This window comes from Drosophila mojavensis, unplaced genomic scaffold (genome assembly GCF_018153725.1).
Source record: "Drosophila mojavensis isolate 15081-1352.22 unplaced genomic scaffold, ASM1815372v1 contig_231, whole genome shotgun sequence".
NCBI lineage: Eukaryota > Metazoa > Arthropoda > Insecta > Diptera > Drosophilidae > Drosophila > Drosophila mojavensis.
In genome coordinates, this window is record NW_025318772.1 from 6,557,886 (window position 1) to 6,578,110 (window position 20,225).

A 20,225-nucleotide genomic window follows, 5' to 3' on the forward strand; every position below is an offset into this window, starting at 1 on the left:
CACAGGCTCATTCCGTTTGCAAATTTTGATAAATTGCCGCAGTTACCTTTCGTGGAATGGCATAGAGTATAAGAGAGAGAGACAACGATGCCAGATGTTGTCTGTTGTCTATTGTCTGTTGCCTTGCTCAATGTGACTCAATTTGTATAGAGGTGAAAGCAAGATAAATGCACAAATCGCAACGAGGCGAGCTTAAAGGAATCCTTAAATAAGGATTTCCACATACTAAAGCCATTCAGAATCAGTCTCTCATGCACTAATTATGTGAGAATAAATAGTTCAATACTCTTCACTTTAACTATTATCCAGGTAGTTTTATTGCAATCAATACAAATTGAAATTAAAATCCTAATCAAAATTGAAATCGAACTCAAGAACTTTGCAGATCCGAAAACTTTGTTGGCAAAAGTCAAAATGCCAGTCGAACGATAAATCTATGAAATTATTAGGAACGCCCGAGGAAACAAGGAGCAGGAGCAGGAGCAGGAGCAGGAGCGGGCGCAATAGCACGAGTCTGATAAATGGTCTGCCAGGAGTTGAGTGTGTGCGGGGCTAATTGAATTTAATTGCCCACTTAATGGTGCAATGAGCTGAGTGCAAGCGCACCAAAAGAAAGAAGAGAAAGTAAATCTTGCGAAACTACGTTTTCCCATTTCGATAAACGTGGCGGCAAGGCCGACATCAACCATTTCTATTTGTGTGTGTGTGTGTTTTTTTTTTTGCGATGCCTTATCTCATATCCTTTCAAGTTATGTCCTTCAATGTTATTCTTATTGCTTATTTCTGTAAGCCTTTTGAATGGAATATCAAACTAGTAATATCTATCTTCCTTTTATTTCCTTCTTCTCCTTCTCCTTCTCCTTCTGCCTCTCTCTCTCTCTCTCTCTCTCATACTCCATCTCTCTCTGTCGCTTCTGTAAGGCGATTTTGCGGCGGATTCAAGCAAGGCTTTACAAACATTTGATCGTGTTCGCGGATCCAGTAGACGATGGCTACAAAGAGAAGGGTTTTTAATATATGTATTCAAAATAACAACAATGTCATTACCAATTTTTCGCCCAATCAGAACGGGACAAGCACCATGAAGACTAGCTAGCTCATAATCGAGATTTGAATTCATATTGTACCACAAGATCAATTTGCCCTTCTCCGGATGAACCGCTTGTTTAACTTGGGGAAAGATTGTGCCACCACCCCGAGTCACATCATTGAGCTGCAGAACAAGTAACATTTAAGTAGCTGTTTCCATATGGAACACTCATATGGAACTTACATAAATTAAAAAGGTGGCAATGCGGTCGTTCATGGAGATATTAAAATAGTCCATATGGAGGAGATAATGATCCCCAAAGTCATAGTTAAGATACTGCATCTCGTTATAGCCCTCCCTCTTTATATTTAGATCCGATAGATCGCCCATCCTCTGCTTTAGACGTTGTACCACTTGAGCACTCTCCGGGGATAAGCGATCTGCATGCATAAAAGCGCCTTTTGCAGTTCGAACTTTTGATACAACACTTTCATTGTTGCTTTTCTTAACATAGGAGCGATGCAACAAGGGCTCAGCCGTATTTCTCAGATGCTTTATCTCCGAGTCGTAGATCACATCGTGAAAGACGACAATGTAAGGATCCTCGGATAACAGTTCCATTTTGAATGGGGCTAGATACAAAAACTTTGAGGGTTTCGTCTTATACGAACACACAAGTCGAGTCGGTTGGGGCATATAGGACGACCCACAAAACTTAATAAAGTCATTCTCCATTATGTCTAAGTAAGGATGGTCTTCAATTTTGGTAATCGTATAGTTGCGATGAAAACCTTCTTCAGCTCGCGCTAGCTTGTTGTTACCTAAGTGAAGATAGAGAAAGTCAGGCTTAGCATCGGTTGGTGATAAAGTAACTCACCTGCTGCCATTATGGATCTCGCCAAGAGTGAGGATATTTGAGTACGTGGGACGGTTAACAATTCAAAGGGTGCAATCGGGGACTGATCCCACAAGTATATAGCGAGATGTAGCCAATTTGCAGCATCTGTGAACTGTGATGCCTCGAACAGGTTCGCTCCCATCTCAAAGCAGTCAGAGATCGAAAGCTGTGAACTGTGAAATATATGTGATTAATCATTCGACTGATCCTACGCTCCCATACTTCACGTAAGCTCCATCGAGCAAACCGTGAGCTATATCCGCTGGCTTGAGCTTGTAGATTTGCTGCACCCTGTGAATAGCAGCCACTGCCTCTTTGACACCCTCAAGTTGAGGCAGCTTATCGCGCATTTGCTTGAGAAAATCAATTTGCTCTACAAACATATCAATTAGCACAGAGCGGGCATAGATAACTGAGGGACAACTCACCCAAACCCGCTCTCTGCTCCATGAGCTTCTCCACTTGTGGCCAGTCGAAGTGCATTTGCCGTATGAGCGAATAACTGTGTAGAGGATTGAAGAGAAACTCCGTCTCCGGGTCCTTGGCCAGCAGCAAAGGACTTTCGAGTTGCAGGACTAGCCTGTAAGTGTTTAAGCTCACTATGAATTTCCACAAATGAATCATCATCCAAGGAATACCTTCTCATTGTATCTACCTTCTCCTCTAGTTTATCGGCATATTGATTCAAATTGTCCAGGAGCTGTCTGTGCACCTTCAGCAGATGCAGTTTGTTTAGCAGAGGCTTTTCCACCTTATCGGAAGGTGTAGAGTCAATCGACTGAATTAACATGCCCAATAGAGCCAGGCCAAGAACATCCGAAAGTTTCCAAGATAGTCTAAGCCGCATTGTTTTCATTGTAGTAAAGAACTGCAATGCTGCTGATAAACTGTTTTTAGTTTTGGTCGGAGGAAGGTAAAATAAATTTGCTATGCCTTGGGTTAGGTTAAACTGTGAAAATCTTAATCTAAGTATTGAAAATCGATTCTTTCATTTGAACTTTTTTTCGATAGTGATAAAAAACTCATTTTGGAGGTATTCAATTTTAAGTATTCCAAGAAGGTTTGGAGCAAAATTGTTTTTGTATCCTCAGACAATCTTTGACCTTCACTTTTGCCTTATGAACTTGAACAGAACTCAATCTCAAACTAGATCAAATAAAGTTAGCCCAAATGTTGCAAATGTTGACAAAAGTAGAATAAAATATCAAGAGTGAATAGTGATTATATTATATTATATTATTTTATATATTATATTATATTGATACATAAAATAAATATATATTATGGAATACTACTTGCATGTGTTTAATTTTCGGCTTCAAATCGAAACACTTCTTTAATAGAAGTTACACTTTATATGCCAAACTTCACAAATATTAGGATGACAAGTTCAAGTTAAATAGCAATAATAGAATAGTGCAGGGTATCCCTCTTTAGCTAGGCACTTTGTGAGCACTGCAGCGGAAGAGAAATAGGGAATGGTAACGAGACAAAGGCGGACAGCAAATATAATTAAGAAGGTAAAGGAATAAATCCGACTAGAGACCTACCCAGTCTATTGCTTATCAGGAGTAGCGTTGGGACAGTCGTCTTCATGAAGGCGGATAGATGGCTCCACCCGTGCCATAACACTCCATGCTATATCGTACTATATTATTGTTGATGACGACGGTTATAGATAGACATAAACCGGAAAAGTATGTTATGGTCCCTTATTCTATCTCTAATAGGAATATTAGTATAGAAATACTACTTTGTGTTCCTTATCTCTTCCTACCTTTCTCTGTCTCACTCTCTCTCTCTCTCTCTCTCTCTCTCTCTCTCGCTATCGGTCTCTTTTTGTGCCTCTCTTTCTCTTTCTCTCACTGTCACACACTCTCTCTCTCTCTCCCTCTCTCGTCTTTTCTCTTCCCTCTCAACCATTGTCATGTTCGATGCAATGGTCGCTGCAAGCAAGGTTTCACAAACATTTGATCTTGCTCGTGGATCCAGTAGGCTAGAGCTAAAATAGGAAGAGTCCTTAAGCAAATATATTTCAAGTGATAATGCCATTACCAATCTTTTGGCCGATCAGAACGGGGCAAGCGCCGTGATAAGAGTGGAGCTCATAGTCGAATGATTTGGGATTCATGTTGTACCAGTGGATCACTTTGCCCCTCTCCGGATGAACCGCTATTTCCACGTCGGGAAAGACTGTAGCACCACCCCGAGCCACATCATTGAGCTGCGTAACAGTAACGATTAAACAGTTGCTTATATGTGGAAGCATCATCACTTACATAAATTACAAAGGTGGCAAAGCGATCGTCAGTGAACTGATCATCGGTGTAATTAAAATAGTCCGCGTGTATATCGTAGTGACCCCCAAAGTCATATTTCAGATATTCAAAGGCGTCATCGTTTATCTGTAAGTCAGACATATCTCTCATCCTCTGGAATATGCGCTCCACCAATTGAACATCCTTTGGCGATATTTTGTCTCTATATAGGAAAGCGCCATTGGCAGTTCGAAACTTTATTAACGTGTCTTCTGAATTATCTTCGACAACAACTGTGGCGCGTTGCAAGAATGGCTTAGATATACGGTTCAGATGTTCTATCTCCGATTCGTAGATCACATCGTGAAATACAACCATGTAAGGGTCCTCGGATAACAGTTCCATTTTAAATGGAGCTAGATACAAAAACTTTGAGGGTTTCGTCTTATAAGAACACACAAGTCGAGTCGGTTGGGGCATATAAGACGACCCACAAAACTCAATAAATTCTTTGTCCATTATGTCTAAGTAAGGATGGTCTTCAATATTGGTAACATTATAGTTTCGATAATCCAACAGAAACTGCTCTACCTGATCCCTCAAGCTGGGCTCCTCTAAGAGAGCAGCTCGTGATAGTTCCTCGTCACCTAAGTGAAGATAAAGAAAGTCAAGTTTAGCATCTGTTGATGATGAACTAACTGACCTGCTGCCATCATGGATTTCGCCAAGAGTGAGGATATATCAGTACGTGGGACGGTTAACAATTCAAAGGGTGCAATCGGGGACTGATCCCACAAGTCTCTAGCCAGATGTAGCCAATCAGCTGCATCTGTGAACTGCGATGCCTCGAACAAGTTCGCTCCCATCTCAAAGCAGTCAGAGATCGAGAGCTGTGAACTGCGAAATAGAAGTACATACATATATGTGATTAATCATTCGATTAATCCTACGCTCCCATACTTCACATAAGCTCCATCGAGCAAGCCGTTAGCTATATCCGTTGGCTTGAGCTGGTAGATTTGCTGCACCCGGTAAATAGCAGCCACTGCCTCTTTGACATCCTCAAGTTGAGGCAGCTTATCGCGCATTTGCTTGAGAAAATCAATTTGCTCTACAAACATATCAATTAGCACAGAGCGGGCATAGATAACTGAGGGACAACTCACCCAAACCCGCTCTCTGCTCCATGAGCTTCTCCACTTGTGGCCAGTCGAAGTGCATTTGCCGTATGAGCGAATAACTGTGTAGAGGATTGAAGAGAAACTCCGTCTCCGGGTCCTTGGCCAGCAGCAAAGGACTTTCGAGTTGCAGGACTAGCCTGTAAGTGTTTAAGCTCACTATGAATTTCCACAAATGAATCATCATCCAAGGAATACCTTCTCATTGTATCTACCTTCTCCTCTAGTTTATCGGCATATTGATTCAAATTGTCCAGAAGCTGTCTGTGCACCTTCAGCAGATGCAGTTTGTTTAGCAGGGGCTTTTCCACCTTATCGGAAGGTGTAGAGTCAATCGACTGAATTAACATGCCCAATAGAGCCAGGCCAAGAACATCCGAAAGTTTCCAAGATAGTCTAAGCCGCATTGTTTTCATTGTAGTAAAGAACTTCAACGCTGCATGAAAACAGCTTTTAATTTAGGTCGGACGAAGGTAAAATGAATTTGCTACAGCGCAGGCTATATTAAACTGTAAAATTGAGTTAAATCAATTTTAATTTAATTATTGGAATTAAGTTTTTTTCTTAAAAAAAAAAAAAGTATATATGTATGCGTCTTTTACTGAAAAAAATAAACTCATTTTCATTTTGAAACTATTCAAGTAACTCAAGAGTAACTAGGGTTTGGAATATCAAACTTATGATTGCGTAACTGACAATATCTGTTTTTGACTCCATATAGATAAAAAAGTGAACTAATGCTTCACTAGATGCAGAGTTTATGCAGATCTCTTTTTGTTTTTTGCTATCAATTGTTTTTAATATTTTTTGCAGCTCTGCGGCTATGTTTTTCGCATTACTTTTTGAATTGAATTCTCTTCTTCTTCTGATTACATTCAAGTTGAGTATCGATACAGATAAGCATCGATAACAGTCTCCGAGTGACGCCACGAGTTGAAAGTGCTGGCACTATCGTGGCATTTGGTCATCGATAGTGTGCTACAGCGATAGTGCTCTGTCATCAACAGTGCCGATAGTGCAATCGATAGCTCTCCACTTCTATGTTCACTCACTCCAGCAAATGCTTCAAAGTATCAGATATACACATTATTATTGAGTTTCAATGGAATTGATATTTATTGATAGCAGTGAATTGGTGAAGAGCGCGGCTCAGTCGTCGTACGTTAGGAACTGTATGAGAACTGCAGAGGGAGGGTGAGAGAGTGAATAAGGAGCAGGAAAAGAGAAATACAATGAATGACCAACTAAAGTCAGAGACTTACCCAGCCTCTTGCCCACCACATTGGGACAGAAGGTGATTCGGAATTTGTCTTTGAAGAAGAATACTAGTGCATCGGCGCGACCTGGAAAGGCGGCTAGCTCATGCTTAGCTAAGGTAATGGCTCCACCCATATCCATATCGTTTAGCTAGCAAATTGGAGTAGATTAGGGAAGGATTAAGAGGAGGCGGATAACTGATTGACTTACAAAAAACAGGGCCGTGCTATCCACATTCATTTTCACACCCAAGAACTGGAGTACAAAATAAGTAAAAGATTTTTAGGAGTTTCGTAGTCATGCTTAGGGCTCTGGCTCTTCACCTTATATAGATCCTGCAGCCTGAATGCATCACGTGGACTATACTCGAGCATAAAGAATTTGTCCATGTGCAGCTCGGCTGCTGACATGTCCACCAGGCGTTCCATCAATCCGATTGATATCGGGCTGAAATTATTCGAAATGGAGCAGATCTTCATGCCGGGAATCCGCGTCAGCATCGAGCTCGGCGGACAGCCCTCGAAGGCGTTCACCAGGTGCGCGATCTCGCGCTCTCTAATGCCGTTCCTGTAAAGCATCACCAAGGGATCGTACAGCAGCTCCTCCATGCGCAGTGGCGCCAGCCGCATGAAGGGCGTGAAATCAGTGTTCAGCTCGCAGATCAATTTAAAATCCCTTTCGTAGTTCCCTCTGCACTGCTGCTCCAGCACGCTGGCGTGCTCGACAGGCGTCGACCGAGTGCGACCCGCCGTCAGCAGCTCCAGGTGCTCGTCCAGCGACTCGCTGATGCTCTCTGCCAACAATTCACTTGAGTACGAGCTGTGCACCATCCCAACCTCACCCAACTCACTTTGCTGGCTCAGCTTCTTCAACGTATTGCTCTGCATATAGTTGATCCGCTCGTCCGTGGCGCCCAGCAGCTCGCTGTGGGGCGATGCGGTGTAGTTGACTCTGGCGACGGCCAGCCACTCCAGCGCCTCGTGGTACTTGCCCAGCTCGAACAGCTCGCGCCCCATGTGATAGTAGTCCCATGGGCCTAACCTGTTTGGGCAGTCGTCATTACAGGGTATTCTGTGGGCCGAGCAGCCCCCACCAGAGCTCACCTCAAGTGCTTCTTCCGGTGCATCAGGAAGGCAGCGGGCTTATAATTGTAGAACCTGAACAGCGACTGCAGACTCTCCGCCACCCGCCTGTGCGCATCGGCCTTGGGTACGAGCGCAAGGAGGCGCTGCTGCATCTCAATCTGCTGTCTGCCCACCGAGAGCATCATCACTGCCTGCCACAGCCGCCAGTCGTAGCGGATGTGATTCATCAGCCGGAAGCCAAATATCGGATTCGTCATATACAAATCGGGGCGTCTATCGGCGTATTTTATCAGACGGCTATACTCCTCAATAGCGCTAAGGGGAGAGAGAAAGATAGAAAAGACAGAAAGACAGAAAGGGAGAGAGAGAGAGTAGGACGGAGAGAGTGATGATAAGAGACAGCGAAGAGACGAAGATAGAAAATTGTAGAAAAGAGAAGAGAATAAATGTTGGAAGAAGACAGAAAGGTAAAAACAGGAGGAGAAGAAAGGAGAGAGCGAGGTAGAGTAAGGTGAAGGTAAATAATGCGAATGGAATTGATAAGAGATGGGAACAAAAGTACTTGATAGTAGAAGAGAATAATTGAAGGTGAAATATGAGTAGAGAAGAGAAAATGAGAACTCAAAAAAACGAGGACAGAGAACAAACGACAAACAACAGGAAGAGAATGGCTTAGGATAGCAGAAGTCGGGGAAAAACGAGAAATGGAAGATAAGAGTAAGTGCCAATTCTTTTTCAATTCGACAACTCTTAGAGGGAATCTTTTTTTTTTCACTATATTTACCCCTTCATTGTGTTTACTCTCTCTTCAAGCGCTGACACATAGCTGCGAAAGTTGTACAGCAACTCGCGCTCCAATTTCAAAACATTTTTCAGCTCCTCGACGTGAATACTTTCAGCATTTGCGGCCGCAAGTAGCAGTGGGAGCAGGCATAGAATAACAACCATTATGTCTAGAGCTTTGCACGCGAATGAGCCGAAACGGCGCGCACCTGGCCTTCACCTTGACTAATTGCACATAGGAAATGGAAAAACATTTGACAAGCACAGCCAATTAAATTATGCAGTAGAGTTGCCCAGCTACTAATAAGTTAGCAATGTTGTTTATTAAAAACAATCGATTTGATCAAAAATATTTTATTTTCATTACATAAACACAGTTTTGAAATTTGCCCGTTACAATTTTAATAGCACTAAGAAAGCAGTGTACTGCTTTGCTTCAGAGTTAAGCTATTCCGATTTAAAACACACAAAGCAGTGCACCTATCGATAGTTCTGAGCGCCAGCTTAACCCAAGCTACCGTTAAATTTAAATACATTTTATATGCATCCACAGGAAATTTATTAAATTTGGACAGCTCTATTGTGTCACTGATTGAGGTGCTGCTCAACTGAATCCCGCTCTGGATGAGCATACGACGTGAGTATATTACGATCCGAGATTGCCGCTTCGCAGAGCGCCGTCATCATTAGCGGAATTATATTGTGCAGTCTGCGGCTGAAGGTGGGTCGGCTAATGCTTACGGGACGATCCTTTACCACGAACAAGTGGCACGAGCACGTGGGTAGAAAATGCAGCTAGCTGCAATGATGGCGTCAGATGTGCCGCAGTACCTTCTGGTGGAATTTGACGTTATATCCATCTCATTAGAGCCTTGTCCACGCGAAATAGTTTTATGAATCTGCAGAGCTGTACTTTTGAGTCGAGATACAGCAAATCAGAATACAAACAGATTTGTGGAACTTACTGCTTGTCTATTAAACTAAGCACACATATATTTATGTTGTGCATATTTTTTTTTTTTTCTTCAACTTTGTTTTAGTCGCTTTTTGGGCTGCAAACAAGCGAGTGCAGAAAAAAAAAGTAATTTTCGTTTATTTACTGCATTTGTTTACAATCAGCTGTCCTAGAGATGTGACTTTGGCTTTTCGATATCATCAGTGCGAGAGCTGCCATTTTGTGTTGATAGAGCTGCCGGACTGACAACTGAAAAGCTCTATGATTCAAAACGTACATACATATGAGCTTTCCATAATACGAAAGCTAACAGAACCGTATCGGTAAACTTGTTAGGGGCTTTCCGCTAATTAATTATAATTGCCGTAGCTAAAAATAAATAATGCATAACTAATTTTTGAGTTTATATATTTATACCCAAATATAATGAATTTTAGTACTATTTTTACAAATTCATTTGTAATAAATTGTGCCAGGTAATTGCGAGTATCGATAACAGCACATCTGCAGTGTCTATTCTATCTAACAGCTTCAGAGTGTGGCCAAGAGAAATACACACAATTGAATGTAGCTCTATACTTGATGCTCCCTATAGATATACAAAAAAAAAAAAAAAAAAAAGAAAAAGAACAATTTGTCTGATTTGCTCGCGGCTTCTCAGTTGCATTTGTGCTCTTAGTTGCAGCGGTTGTACGTGTGCCCAACACAAATTAAATGTCTATTTGAAAAGTGCAACAATTTGTGTGTAAAGCGATCAATAATTCTGCAGGGCGGACGCAACGCGCTCTCAAGTGTGGTATATGTGTTAGCAATAAATAATTATTAAAGTTTTTGACAGCAAGAAGTCCCCAAACAACGACATGCTACTGCAGAGAAACAAGTAAAAAACGGAATATGGTTTCTTTAGTTTCGTTTCGTTTCGTTTGTGCTTACGTTTGTGTTATCCATATAATTTAATTAGTGCCTCGCTAAATGTACTTTTTCTGTTTCTCACAATTCTTATTCGCATAGCACATCGCTCCCACTTCATTTCGGCTTGTCCTACACTTCAGTTTTATTTGCGTTTTAGTTATGTCTGTTGACATATGCTTGTTTGTATGTGTATGCGCGTGTATATATGTATGTGTTTGTACAAAATTGTGTTGCCGATTACTTCATCTGCTCACTTTGCTTTATTTCGGCTTTTGTTTTGTTCATTTCATTCTTATGGCGTTGCCAGTGCTAGGCAAGTTGGCCAGCTGTTGGAATTTGGTTGCATAGCAACAACACAACAATACAATAACAGCATTATTATTTAAAAAGTTGTACAATAAATGTTTTCTAGACTAATTTTTGATTGATACTTTATTTTATAAACTTGTTATCAAATTAGTTGGCTGAGTTGTCCTCTGTGGAGTCAGTCTGGCAACGCTGCCCGTTCACTCGCACGCCCGCTCTCGGAGTTGGCCTCAGCTCTTGTGCTCCATTTATTTATTCTATACGCTTTTATTTATACAAAACGATAAAGTGTCTTTTATTGATTTCGAGCCCTCGAACGTGTACACAGCAAACGTCGGATTTATTAATTGAAGGCGATAATCAATCAACGCTTCAGTGTCTGTTGCTCGTTGGCCACTGTTTGGCTGTGTTATCACAAAAATCGCGCGTGTTTTCGTCATACAAAAAAAAAAAAAAATACTTGAGCGCATTTCTTAACAGGTATCTGCTTGTTTATAAATAAGTACTCTCTCCCAAACCACCGTGTGTACATGCTATATAAAATCATCGCGATAAGATAATTGCCACCCGGCTAGTATTGTGACTTTGCCTAATTACATCCCACAGCCCGCAGCCCACGCACATTAGCACTCACGTGCATTTCGCTCAGGCTGAAATGTCAAGAAATTGCGACACTTTGAAATGAGGCGCCATTAGGGAAAAGTTACAAGTTTCCGTGTTCGTGTTAGTGTCGTACCGTTTGTTGTTCTTGTGTGTGTGTCAGTTAACTGAGATTTGTATATATTTGCCGCAATCTACTCGCATTACACTTGACGCCAATTTGGCGCATGGGCTGATGAGCTGTTGATACATATATCTAAGCGACGGGGATGGAGGAGCAAAGAGATAGAAAGAAAGAAAGAGCTTTGTGTGAGTTGTGTCTCTGTCTGGCATCAGGCCAACAAAGCAATGCGCAACAATATACCGCAATTGCCATACAATTCACATATACATACATGCCAATGTGTGCGTGGGATTTAGGTACAGCAAAAGCTCCCTTGAGAGGACATCTCTTGTAGCTTGGGTGATTTTGAAAAAAAAGTACATACAAAACACATTAACCAAAAAAAAATGAAAAAGAAAACAAAATACTTCTAAACATTCTTGCCACCTATTCAACTCATCTTCAATAGACACCTCTTATATGTTCACTAAAGGCAGCTCTCACTGTACAATCACCTGCCTGCGGTATGTGTGAGAATTCACTCAACGTGTGTGCCAACTTGTTGCCTAAGGCAAAACGCTGTCGATTAGATATAACTGTTTATTTAGGGAAACGACTGCAAAAAGCGTTAAGCATATAAAATCAATTAGATTCACAATTAAAACTGAACCTAGCGTCGATCGTCGGCATCGAAGCTGCTCGCCTTCAGCTTTAGACTGCCACGGGTCAGCTGATTCAGATCGATTATGGACAGGTACGGCTTTGGCGGCACATCAATAGGCAGAGCGGCAGCGGCAGCGGCGGCGCGTCGCTTATGGCGACTGCCAGCGGCAGGCTCGCTAGTGCCCAGGGAATACTGATCATGGTGTCCGCAACTGGCGGTAACGGCGCGCCGATAATTGCGATAGCCGCTGAAGCAGCTGCTGCCGGGTGCAATGGGCATGGGACGCGTCGGCGAAAAGCCGCCCTCGTCGGAGGAGACCCCGCCAACTCCTCCGCCACCGCCGCCAGCTGAGTCGTAGCAAATGCTCAGATTGGTGTATGCAATGGGCGCATGGCATCGTGTCGTCTTTGGCCGCGGCTTCACCTCGTAGCGTGTCCTGGAGCGCGAGCGTGAATGATGTGTACGCGGTCTGCCGCGTCGCTTGCCCTGCTGCCTCATCTCGGATACCAGCGGCACGGGCAGGACATTGATGAAGCGATAGTATTGAAGCAGAGTCCGCGCCAGATTGCGCCCAACTCGATGATCTGTGAATTTGATGGATGAGCATGGTTCTCCAACTCCAAGTCTCTAAACTACTTACACCCGTCCTCGTTGTATAGCGCGATCGTCTTGCCATCGCGCAGGTAGTGGCCTGCCATGGACACCTCCAGCGTGTAGGCGTTCACCGTGTCGCTGAGCCGCTCGCAGCAGTAGCGTCGGACGCTGCCCATCTTCCGCTCGTCCGCATTGAACATTGTGTGCTCGGCAATGTAGTCCTTGGCGTTGTTGGCAAAGAGGCGCGGAAAGACGAGATGCCGCTCGTAGCGATAGACGTCCTCGTACGTGTTGCCGTAGATGAAGCAGCCGTGCATGCTGTTGTTCGCGTGCAGATCAATCACAAAGTCAATCTGATAGGTCTGTCAACGGAAGTAAAGGATATTGCAGTGAAGCTTATTCTCCCAGTGTTCGCCTTAGTCTCACTCACATCTGAATTATCCAACTCTTTTAGCACATTCCGGATGGCATGCAGCTCCGGCTGGGTGAACTCGGAGGCCACATGCCAGTTGCGATTCATGTCCTGGCCCATCAGATTGCAGCGATTGTTGCCCAGAAAGACCCCGTCCGGATTGACCATTGGCACAATTTTGAATACGAAATTCTCGCGCAGCACCTGCGCAATGGGATGATTCCCCACCAGAAACTCGATTAGGCCCTGGCACACATGCGATGCGGGCGCTTCGCTCGAGTGTGTCCTGCACAGTATGACAATGACCCGTATGAAGCTACGCTCGAGCCGGTTCGTGGACCGCTGGCTGTGCGTCACCTGGTCAATTGTGAGCAGATCCACATTGCGATTTTGCTGTGAAGATAGATTGCTATATCGATCCGAATAGGAAGGCGGATTACGCAGTGAGACATGCTTACCAAAGACTTGACGAGAACGCTACGCGTGAAACGCTTCTCGGTGCCCTGGCGTGCATCGATCACATTTAAATAGGACTGCAAGCGGGAGTAGCTGTACGGCATGGCCAGGGCGAACATGTACACATCCTCCTCCTTGTCGAAGTTGAAGCCAAAGCTGAGCACATAGTGTCCCTGGTGCATGGCCGAGCGATAGAAGAAGACCTGACGCTTGGGCAGCCGCTGCCACTTGGGCCGGCTGGAGGACTTGACGAGCGGCGTCAGGCCGGAGTTGAACAGATTGCGGCTCTTACTGATGTTCACAATGTTGAAGAGCACGCGCTGATCCTGCTTCACATTGTCCACGGTGAAGTTGAACCAGAAGCGAAAGCGCGGATTGCACGTGTCCGGGCGCAGAAACAAATCGTACTCGAACTCGCCCACCAGCTCCGCCTTGCCCAGATTCCCGGTCTCGAAGGCCGCATCGAAGCACAAATGGCCGCGCTTGGCCTTGCCGCTCTGTCCGGGCGGACGGATTATCACGCGGGAAACGTTGCCCAGTCCGCCCTCGCCATCGCTGTCCTCGCTGTCTGGAATGGTATACGAATATAGCAATAGAATGCAGATCGCACTTGAGTTATAGGCTGTAAGCTGAGCATTATGGAATCCATTGAGCAAATACCATCTGAGCCGCGATCATACATGCTCGTATGCTGCAACGGGTCGCAGGCTATGCCCAACATCTTGGCAAATCTCCGCGAAAGCCGCCAGCGTCTAGGACTCTTCTAAGGCAACTAATGCAAGTTTCTAATCCTGCAGCAAAGCTGTCACAAGTTTCAACAGCGACGCCTTACCATATCGCAAAAGGTTAATCCGGCCGGGATTCTATCTTTAAACTCGACAGAAGGCACGTATGCGTGTCTCGGCTATCGCAACTGGTGCAACTTTTTTTAGAGCCGCCTCAAACGTCAAATTGAATAGTCGCGGTTGCGTTGCCTCCCCGTTGCACCACAAAAGAAAAAGGAGGCGGAAGGAAAGGAACAGCAGCCGCACTCACCTGAGTCGCCCATGCCGCTGGCAACTTGATTGGATTACAGCTGCTGCTGTTGCTGCTGCTAACGAGGCTGGCAGCGCATTGACCCGCTTTGCTGGCAAATCAGAAATAGAATTTCAATTAGCGCCCATATAGTGGCCGCCCACTTTTTGGATTTATGTCTTGCCGCAGGTTTCTATTTCAACTTTTTGTTTTTTTTTTTTAGATTTATCCACTTGGGCCTTTCACTTTCGCCAATTCGCGTGCGATGTCTTGGCTAAAACTTATAGATTCCAATCAGCGTGAAGACTGTGCGTCGCTCTATCGCCCAGGCATTAACTGCCACTGGCCGCTTGCCCCGAGTTGGTCTGAATGAGTGGCACACAGCCGCGATGACGATGGCTGCCGCTGGCCTGTCTAATGTATTGCTTGGCACTTTTGACGTTGCCATACACACACACACACAGACACACACCTGAACTGCTGCTGGCAATGGTTCACATGTGCGACTGTTTGATCGATAAGAACGCGCGCAGTTGGCATTGCGGTTTTGGCCAGGATTCCCACAGTGAAATTGCGTCACGGCAGTCGCTTTAACTTTTGGCAGCGCAAACTTCGCGCAACTCGCATTAAGCAAAAGCGAAAAGCAGAGAACTGGGCAACGGCGTTGTCAAAGTTGCAGACTTAATTGCCTGCAGCGCGTTGCAGGAGTCACACACACACACGCGCACACACGTATCATAAAATAACGCCACTCGCAACCGGCTGAAACTAGTTCACGGGGCTAATCAATAAGGCGAGCAGGAGCAGGAGCGAGATACGACATAATAAGTTAAAGACAGACGTGTGGGGCAACGCGTTGTTGTACACGTATTTGTGACAGCCACTGTCGCCGCACTCTTTCACCGTACATAAACAACACCCATAACTAGCAAGCCCATAGCATGTCCAAGCGCAGGTATCCTTTAATGTGCCCCGCCCACCGCCCAGCCCAGTGTTTCAATTATTGTTTTATTGCTATTTTGGTTTGTGCTCGTCGTGTTTTGTTGTCGCCAGTCGTTCGATTGCTTGGCTAATCTGAATCTGAATGGTTTACTTGCAGGCTAGGCAGTGTACGCCCACCGAAACGTTGCAGGAGCGACATGGATAACATATCCACCTCGGACATTGTCATCATCAATGGCAACTCGCATCCGGACTTGGCCAACATGGTGGCCGAGCGCATGGGCCTCAAGAACGGCGGCTGCTCGGTCTTTCACAAATCGAACCGCGAGACCATCGTCGAGATAAGCGACTCGGTGCGCGGCAAGGATATATACATCATACAAACGGGCACCAAGTGAGCTATCAAAACTATATATCAACAATTCTGAATGCTCATAGTAAATTTGATCATCCGCTTATTGATTCCACGCAGAGATGCCAACAACAATATTATGGAGCTGCTGATCATGGCCTATGCCTGCAAGACATCCTCGGCGCGCTCCATAGTCGGCGTCATACCCTACTTGCCGTACTCGAAGCAGTGCAAGATGCGCAAGCGTGGCTGCATTGTCTCCAAGCTGCTGGCCAAAATGATGTGCACCTCTGGGCTGACGCACATCATCACCATGGATCTGCATCAGAAGGAAATCCAAGGCTTCTTCGACATACCCGTCGACAACTTGCGCGCCTCGCCCTTCTTGCTGCAGTACATCCAGGAGAGCGTGAGTGGTAGTTGAAGCTGTTGTGCTCATGTCTGTATTAAAACTTGATTTGGCCTGACTCTTCAACGTAGATACCCGACTACCGCAACTCGGTGATTGTGGCACGTAATCCGGGCGTCGCCAAAAAGGCCAATTCCTATGCGGAGCGCCTGCGCCTTGGCCTGGCCGTTATCCACGGTGAGCAGAAGGAGGCTGAGAGCGACGAGGTTGACGGCAGATACTCGCCACCGCCCACCAGGTAAGTCTCCACGCTGATCCACGCCGGATTCCCCTTTCTGTATGTTGAGACTCTTTGTTTATATCTGGCAAATGCACATGAAACAAATATTTTGCAAAATATTTTCTTGATTTGTATATAGTATACGATCCGCACCATTATTTCTTCTGCGAACTTTTGCTTGTTTACACTCGATTGTTGTAGCTATAGGGCGCGTACAATTATGTTTGTTTTTTCAACTTGAATGTTTTCCCGTCCAAAAGCTGTGTCTTCATTTCATTCTCAATGGCAAAAGCAATCGGCTACGGCTATGGCTTCGGCTTCGCCAGTTGTAGATCCATTGTAGTCGTTGCTATCCTAAGCTAAATAAACAGTGGGAACATTTGCATTTGGAGGGATCCGTCATGAAACACGCTTTGTTTTAGCAGCTGATAAGTAAGAGTTTGATGTTTATTGTAGTAGTTTTGGTTTATAGGTCAGCAGCCGCTGAGTTGATAGCTTATCAAGCTCTTTCCATAATGTAGATTCTTGGACTTTCAATAAACTTTGTGTAGACGAAAATCATCGCTCAACTAAAATCATTTTATTGACAACTCGTGCATAACCCTGAAACTGTCTGTATAAGTCTTGTTCATACTTCTTTATATAGACTTGTCCAGCTGCATATATACATACATATATATTTTATGTGTCATTAATTCAATTGAAAAACCCATTGACATTGCTTTCAAGCATTAATTGAATTGAAAACCCCATTGACATTGCTATCAAGTTCGAGCCATGCCCTACCATGCCACGACCTCATGTAATTGTTGTTCATTTGTACTTCTAGAGAACAGCTGCATTGTTGGGTGCAAGTACACGCCCCTTCAGTCCGCTTTAGCTCGTTCTGTAGCTTAACGCATTTATTTGCTGTGATTCGCAAATTCCACAGCGAAAAAAAAAACAAAACGAAAAAACACTTCTCTCTTTCTTTATTTATGCAGGGCGTATAGCGATATTTTAGGAAATTCTGTTGAAATGTGCATGCCAGCGGCGTCTAGGTTTGTATTTTATATACAAAATATAAATATGTGTACATTTGCATATATGTATATGCTCGATATTCTTGACTTGTGTGAATTGTTTATGTATTGTCATTTTTATTATTCTTTATTTTTTGGTTACTACAACGAACCACACCAATACCTCAACAACAACAACAACAACGCACTACACTACATACATTTGCACATGTCAATTCGACACCACCAACACCACCCACACCACACAACCACTCTGCACATTAAATGCTCAATATGCCAACTACGCGACACTAATCACAAGAAACTCTACTCCGCAACATGCACCCAGTAGCAGCCGTCAGCGCACCACCTCGGTGTCGGTGGGTGTGCCGGAGCATCCAGTGAAAGTGAAGCCGCCGCTGACCATAGTGGGCGATGTGAATGGACGCATAGCTATTATGGTGGTATGTGTGGCAATATAACATGAAATTCGAGTCGGAAGAGCATCATATAGATAGTTAATTTTTGTCTCTCTCTCTCTCTCTCTATCTCTTTTCCTGCAGGACGATCTGATAGATGATGTGCAGGCGTTTGTGGCCGCTGCCGAAATGCTGAAGGAAAACGGTGCCTGCAGAATCTATGTGTTGGCCACCCACGGTCTGCTTAGCTCGGATGCGCCGCGCCTGCTGGAGGAATCAGTCATCGATGAGGTGCGTTCCGGCCTTTCTAGATGTTGACTCTTTGCCTAATTTCGATTCCTCGCTTTTAGATTGTTGTCACCAATACCATTCCACATGAGATTCAGAAGCTGCAGTGCAACAAGATAAAGACCATCGATATATCTATTCTGATTGCCGAGGCCATACGCCGCATTCATAACAAGGAGTCTATGTCGTATTTGTTCCGTAATGTCACGCTCGAGGATTAATGAAATGCCTGTTTTTATGTCACACTCACTCACACACACCCAGGCACAGACACACACACGCATCACATGTACTATGTCACAAATTGTCAGTAGCCAAGTGAAGTAGCTTCATAGAAGTTGTGTCTTCTTAATATTGTTTGTTTACCCCTCCCCCTCCCCCTCCCTTCCACTTTAATTTTATTAAATAAAAACTATTGTAAAATTGCTCAAATAATACAAATTGGCAAATTCATATACACATATTTATATTTTAATTGACATACGAATAAAATGTGAAAAATATTTTGTATACTCTTCTCTCGTTGCATACTTTTTGGCTGACACAAAAACAACAGAACAAAACAGTTCTCACACACACACACATGTAAATTAAGTCGACGTCATTTATGGCCATCTTAACTCATATGAAAGACAAACAGTACCAATTTTATAAACCATATGCCAACTGCGGAGGCAAATAAACAAAGCAAGGCAAGGCAAGACAAGCCAAGGCATTTGGGCAGCTCAGTGAATGCAAATGCGAGTGCTTAAACAGTTTATCAACAATTTAGCTAGCTGAAGTCTCACAATAAATAATAGTAATTGGCCAATTTGAGCAGTTAGCCAGTACGTCAATTAAGGCCATTTTGGCGGAAATGCGACACTTAAGCGTCATTAAGTATTAAATATTGATTAACAGACGGCTAATCGGAGCTAATCAGTCGCATTGTTCCCTTAATTTCTGCTCAAATTTATAATAATCGTAAAGCGTACAACAGGTACAAATAAATAATTGTTTTTTGTTTTTGTTTTGTTCTTTTCATTTGTTTGCTGCCGCCGTCATTAGGGCCAATTAAGTTTTTGTTAAATTAAATTTATAGTACAAACTTAAAATTACAAAAACAATGTTGAAATAATATAATTTATTATTACCTGGCAAATAAATCAATTTAATGCAAAGCAAAAATTTTCCAGCTTTTGTAAAAAGTTGTCGCTACTTATTATATAAACAAATTTACCTTTTTTTTTTTTTTACATGAATAATAAATTATTGCGACGACTGACATGCTTCACATATAAGATATTTCAGCAAATATTTATTCATCTGTCGTTGCATTCTGTTGTATTTTATTTCGAGTGCGTTACGGAAATGAGCATGAGAACTCGATAAGATTGCGGAGCATCTGAGGCGGTGCAGCGGCGACTTGCAATTCCCGTTACGATTAAACTGATGACGAGCTGAAGCTGCGAGCCTGTCGCATTCGATGCATGTGCCAATTAAAATCACAAACATTGCACTTGCGCACGCCTTATAAATGAAACATGAGCCCAGCTTAAGGGCTGCCCAAGCAAACAAATTGAGTGTTTAAATATGCAAATGACATAATAAAATGCCGCAAATGTCCGTATGCATTTCCATATGCAGCCTCAGCTGTTTGCTTATCTAAATAACGTCTGATGCGCCTGCCACGGAATGTGCGCTAGTAATTTATTACTTGTGTTTGGCTTGCAAATCAATGGGAATATTTCAGATGCTTGCAGGTTCGTATTCTGAGATCTGACATATATAAGGTTACCTAACTTGTAGTTCGACTAAAAACTGCAGATCCTTAACTGCGCTAAACTGTTTTTTATTCAACTAGAGAACTAACTAAAAATATGATTAATGGGTAGTGTTTATCATTAAAGCTGGCATAAAATGCCATAGACAGACAGAACAATTAAATCTAATGAAACTTATTTGTTGAGTGAATATACGTAATTGCTTAACTCTTGACGTTCAGTTGATATTAGCTTCTATACCTCGGAGTCTGGGAATAAATCATCTATGAAGCTGGTAAAGCTCATCGTAGGTCTATTACACATTCGAAGGGTTAGCCTTCGGTCTA

The 20,225-nt window shown here is 43.5% G+C and overlaps 4 protein-coding genes across 10 annotated transcripts; 1 reads left to right on the forward strand and 3 right to left on the reverse strand.

The window, feature by feature from the left end:
- Positions 1–293: 293 nt before the first annotated feature.
- Positions 294–5,946, reverse strand: LOC6575162. The gene is made up of 14 exons (XM_044007983.1): positions 5,563–5,946; positions 5,353–5,504; positions 5,147–5,297; positions 4,890–5,083; positions 4,208–4,833; positions 3,984–4,152; positions 3,897–3,930; positions 2,567–2,893; positions 2,357–2,508; positions 2,151–2,301; positions 1,908–2,101; positions 1,274–1,851; positions 1,048–1,213; positions 294–992 (listed from the first exon to the last, which is right to left on the reverse strand). The coding sequence occupies exons 1-14, from the start codon at positions 5,778–5,780 to the stop codon at positions 889–891; spliced, it is 3,216 nt and encodes a 1,071-aa protein (XP_043863918.1). The 5' UTR covers positions 5,781–5,946; the 3' UTR covers positions 294–888.
- A 504-nt stretch (positions 5,947–6,450) lies between these two features.
- Positions 6,451–8,722, reverse strand: LOC6575164 (prolyl 4-hydroxylase subunit alpha-2). Its single transcript, XM_002001144.4, has 7 exons — positions 8,491–8,722; positions 7,725–8,021; positions 7,472–7,662; positions 6,945–7,414; positions 6,832–6,876; positions 6,627–6,771; positions 6,451–6,545 (listed from the first exon to the last, which is right to left on the reverse strand). Exons 1-7 carry the CDS (start codon positions 8,652–8,654, stop codon positions 6,514–6,516), a joined length of 1,344 nt encoding a protein of 447 aa, XP_002001180.2. The 5' UTR covers positions 8,655–8,722; the 3' UTR covers positions 6,451–6,513.
- Positions 8,723–10,062: 1,340 nt separating this feature from the next.
- LOC6575165 (phosphoribosyl pyrophosphate synthase-associated protein 2) lies at positions 10,063–18,571 on the forward strand. 6 transcript variants are annotated; one of them, XM_015167865.3, is made up of 8 exons: positions 10,063–10,324; positions 15,605–15,841; positions 15,920–16,208; positions 16,280–16,446; positions 17,412–17,468; positions 17,782–17,893; positions 17,993–18,139; positions 18,199–18,571. In XM_015167865.3, the coding sequence occupies exons 1-8, from the start codon at positions 10,305–10,307 to the stop codon at positions 18,355–18,357; spliced, it is 1,188 nt and encodes a 395-aa protein (XP_015023351.1). In that variant the 5' UTR covers positions 10,063–10,304; the 3' UTR covers positions 18,358–18,571. The 6 variants fall into 6 exon arrangements, with proteins under 6 accessions (XP_015023351.1, XP_043863848.1, XP_015023344.1 ...); XM_044007913.1 differs by having other exon boundaries at positions 10,064–10,240; XM_044007912.1 differs by lacking the exon at positions 10,063–10,324 and adding an exon at positions 10,861–11,142.
- On the reverse strand, positions 11,952–15,605 carry LOC6575166 (cytosolic carboxypeptidase 6). 2 transcript variants are annotated; one of them, XM_015167868.3, is made up of 5 exons: positions 14,527–15,605; positions 13,494–14,059; positions 13,054–13,428; positions 12,670–12,985; positions 11,952–12,613 (listed from the first exon to the last, which is right to left on the reverse strand). In XM_015167868.3, exons 1-5 carry the CDS (start codon positions 14,537–14,539, stop codon positions 12,036–12,038), a joined length of 1,848 nt encoding a protein of 615 aa, XP_015023354.1. In that variant the 5' UTR covers positions 14,540–15,605; the 3' UTR covers positions 11,952–12,035. The 2 variants fall into 2 exon arrangements, with proteins under 2 accessions (XP_015023354.1, XP_002001182.1); XM_002001146.4 differs by lacking the exon at positions 14,527–15,605 and adding an exon at positions 14,152–14,472.
- Positions 18,572–20,225: the final 1,654 nt, after the last annotated feature.

What these genes read in the sequence shown, in the direction of transcription:
- LOC6575162 (XM_044007983.1), bottom strand. Translation starts at nt 5,780, where the DNA reads ATGAAAACAATGCGGCTTAGACTATCTTGGAAACTTTCGGATGTTCTT. An exon ending in TTGCCACCTTTGTAATTTAT is followed by an intron (nt 4,153 to 4,207) that starts GTAAGTGATGAT and finishes ACTGTTACGCAG; the next exon opens with CTCAATGATGTGGCTCGGGG. An exon ending in TCTGATTGGGCGAAAAATTG is followed by an intron (nt 993 to 1,047) that starts GTAATGACATTG and finishes TTCTCTTTGTAG; the next exon opens with CCATCGTCTACTGGATCCGC.
- LOC6575164 (XM_002001144.4), bottom strand. Translation starts at nt 8,654, where the DNA reads ATGGTTGTTATTCTATGCCTGCTCCCACTGCTACTTGCGGCCGCAAAT. An exon ending in AGAGTAAACACAATGAAGGG is followed by an intron (nt 8,022 to 8,490) that starts GTAAATATAGTG and finishes CTCTCCCCTTAG; the next exon opens with CGCTATTGAGGAGTATAGCC. An exon ending in TGTGGTGGGCAAGAGGCTGG is followed by an intron (nt 6,546 to 6,626) that starts GTAAGTCTCTGA and finishes CTCCCTCTGCAG; the next exon opens with TTCTCATACAGTTCCTAACG.
- LOC6575165 (XM_015167865.3), top strand. Translation starts at nt 10,305, where the DNA reads ATGCTACTGCAGAGAAACAA. An exon ending in TGCAGTACATCCAGGAGAGC is followed by an intron (nt 16,209 to 16,279) that starts GTGAGTGGTAGT and finishes TCTTCAACGTAG; the next exon opens with ATACCCGACTACCGCAACTC. An exon ending in TACTCGCCACCGCCCACCAG is followed by an intron (nt 16,447 to 17,411) that starts GTAAGTCTCCAC and finishes TTATTTATGCAG; the next exon opens with GGCGTATAGCGATATTTTAG.
- LOC6575166 (XM_002001146.4), bottom strand. Translation starts at nt 14,212, where the DNA reads ATGTTGGGCATAGCCTGCGACCCGTTGCAGCATACGAGCATGTATGAT. An exon ending in AAGAGTTGGATAATTCAGAT is followed by an intron (nt 12,986 to 13,053) that starts GTGAGTGAGACT and finishes TTCCGTTGACAG; the next exon opens with ACCTATCAGATTGACTTTGT. An exon ending in GCTATACAACGAGGACGGGT is followed by an intron (nt 12,614 to 12,669) that starts GTAAGTAGTTTA and finishes TCAAATTCACAG; the next exon opens with ATCATCGAGTTGGGCGCAAT.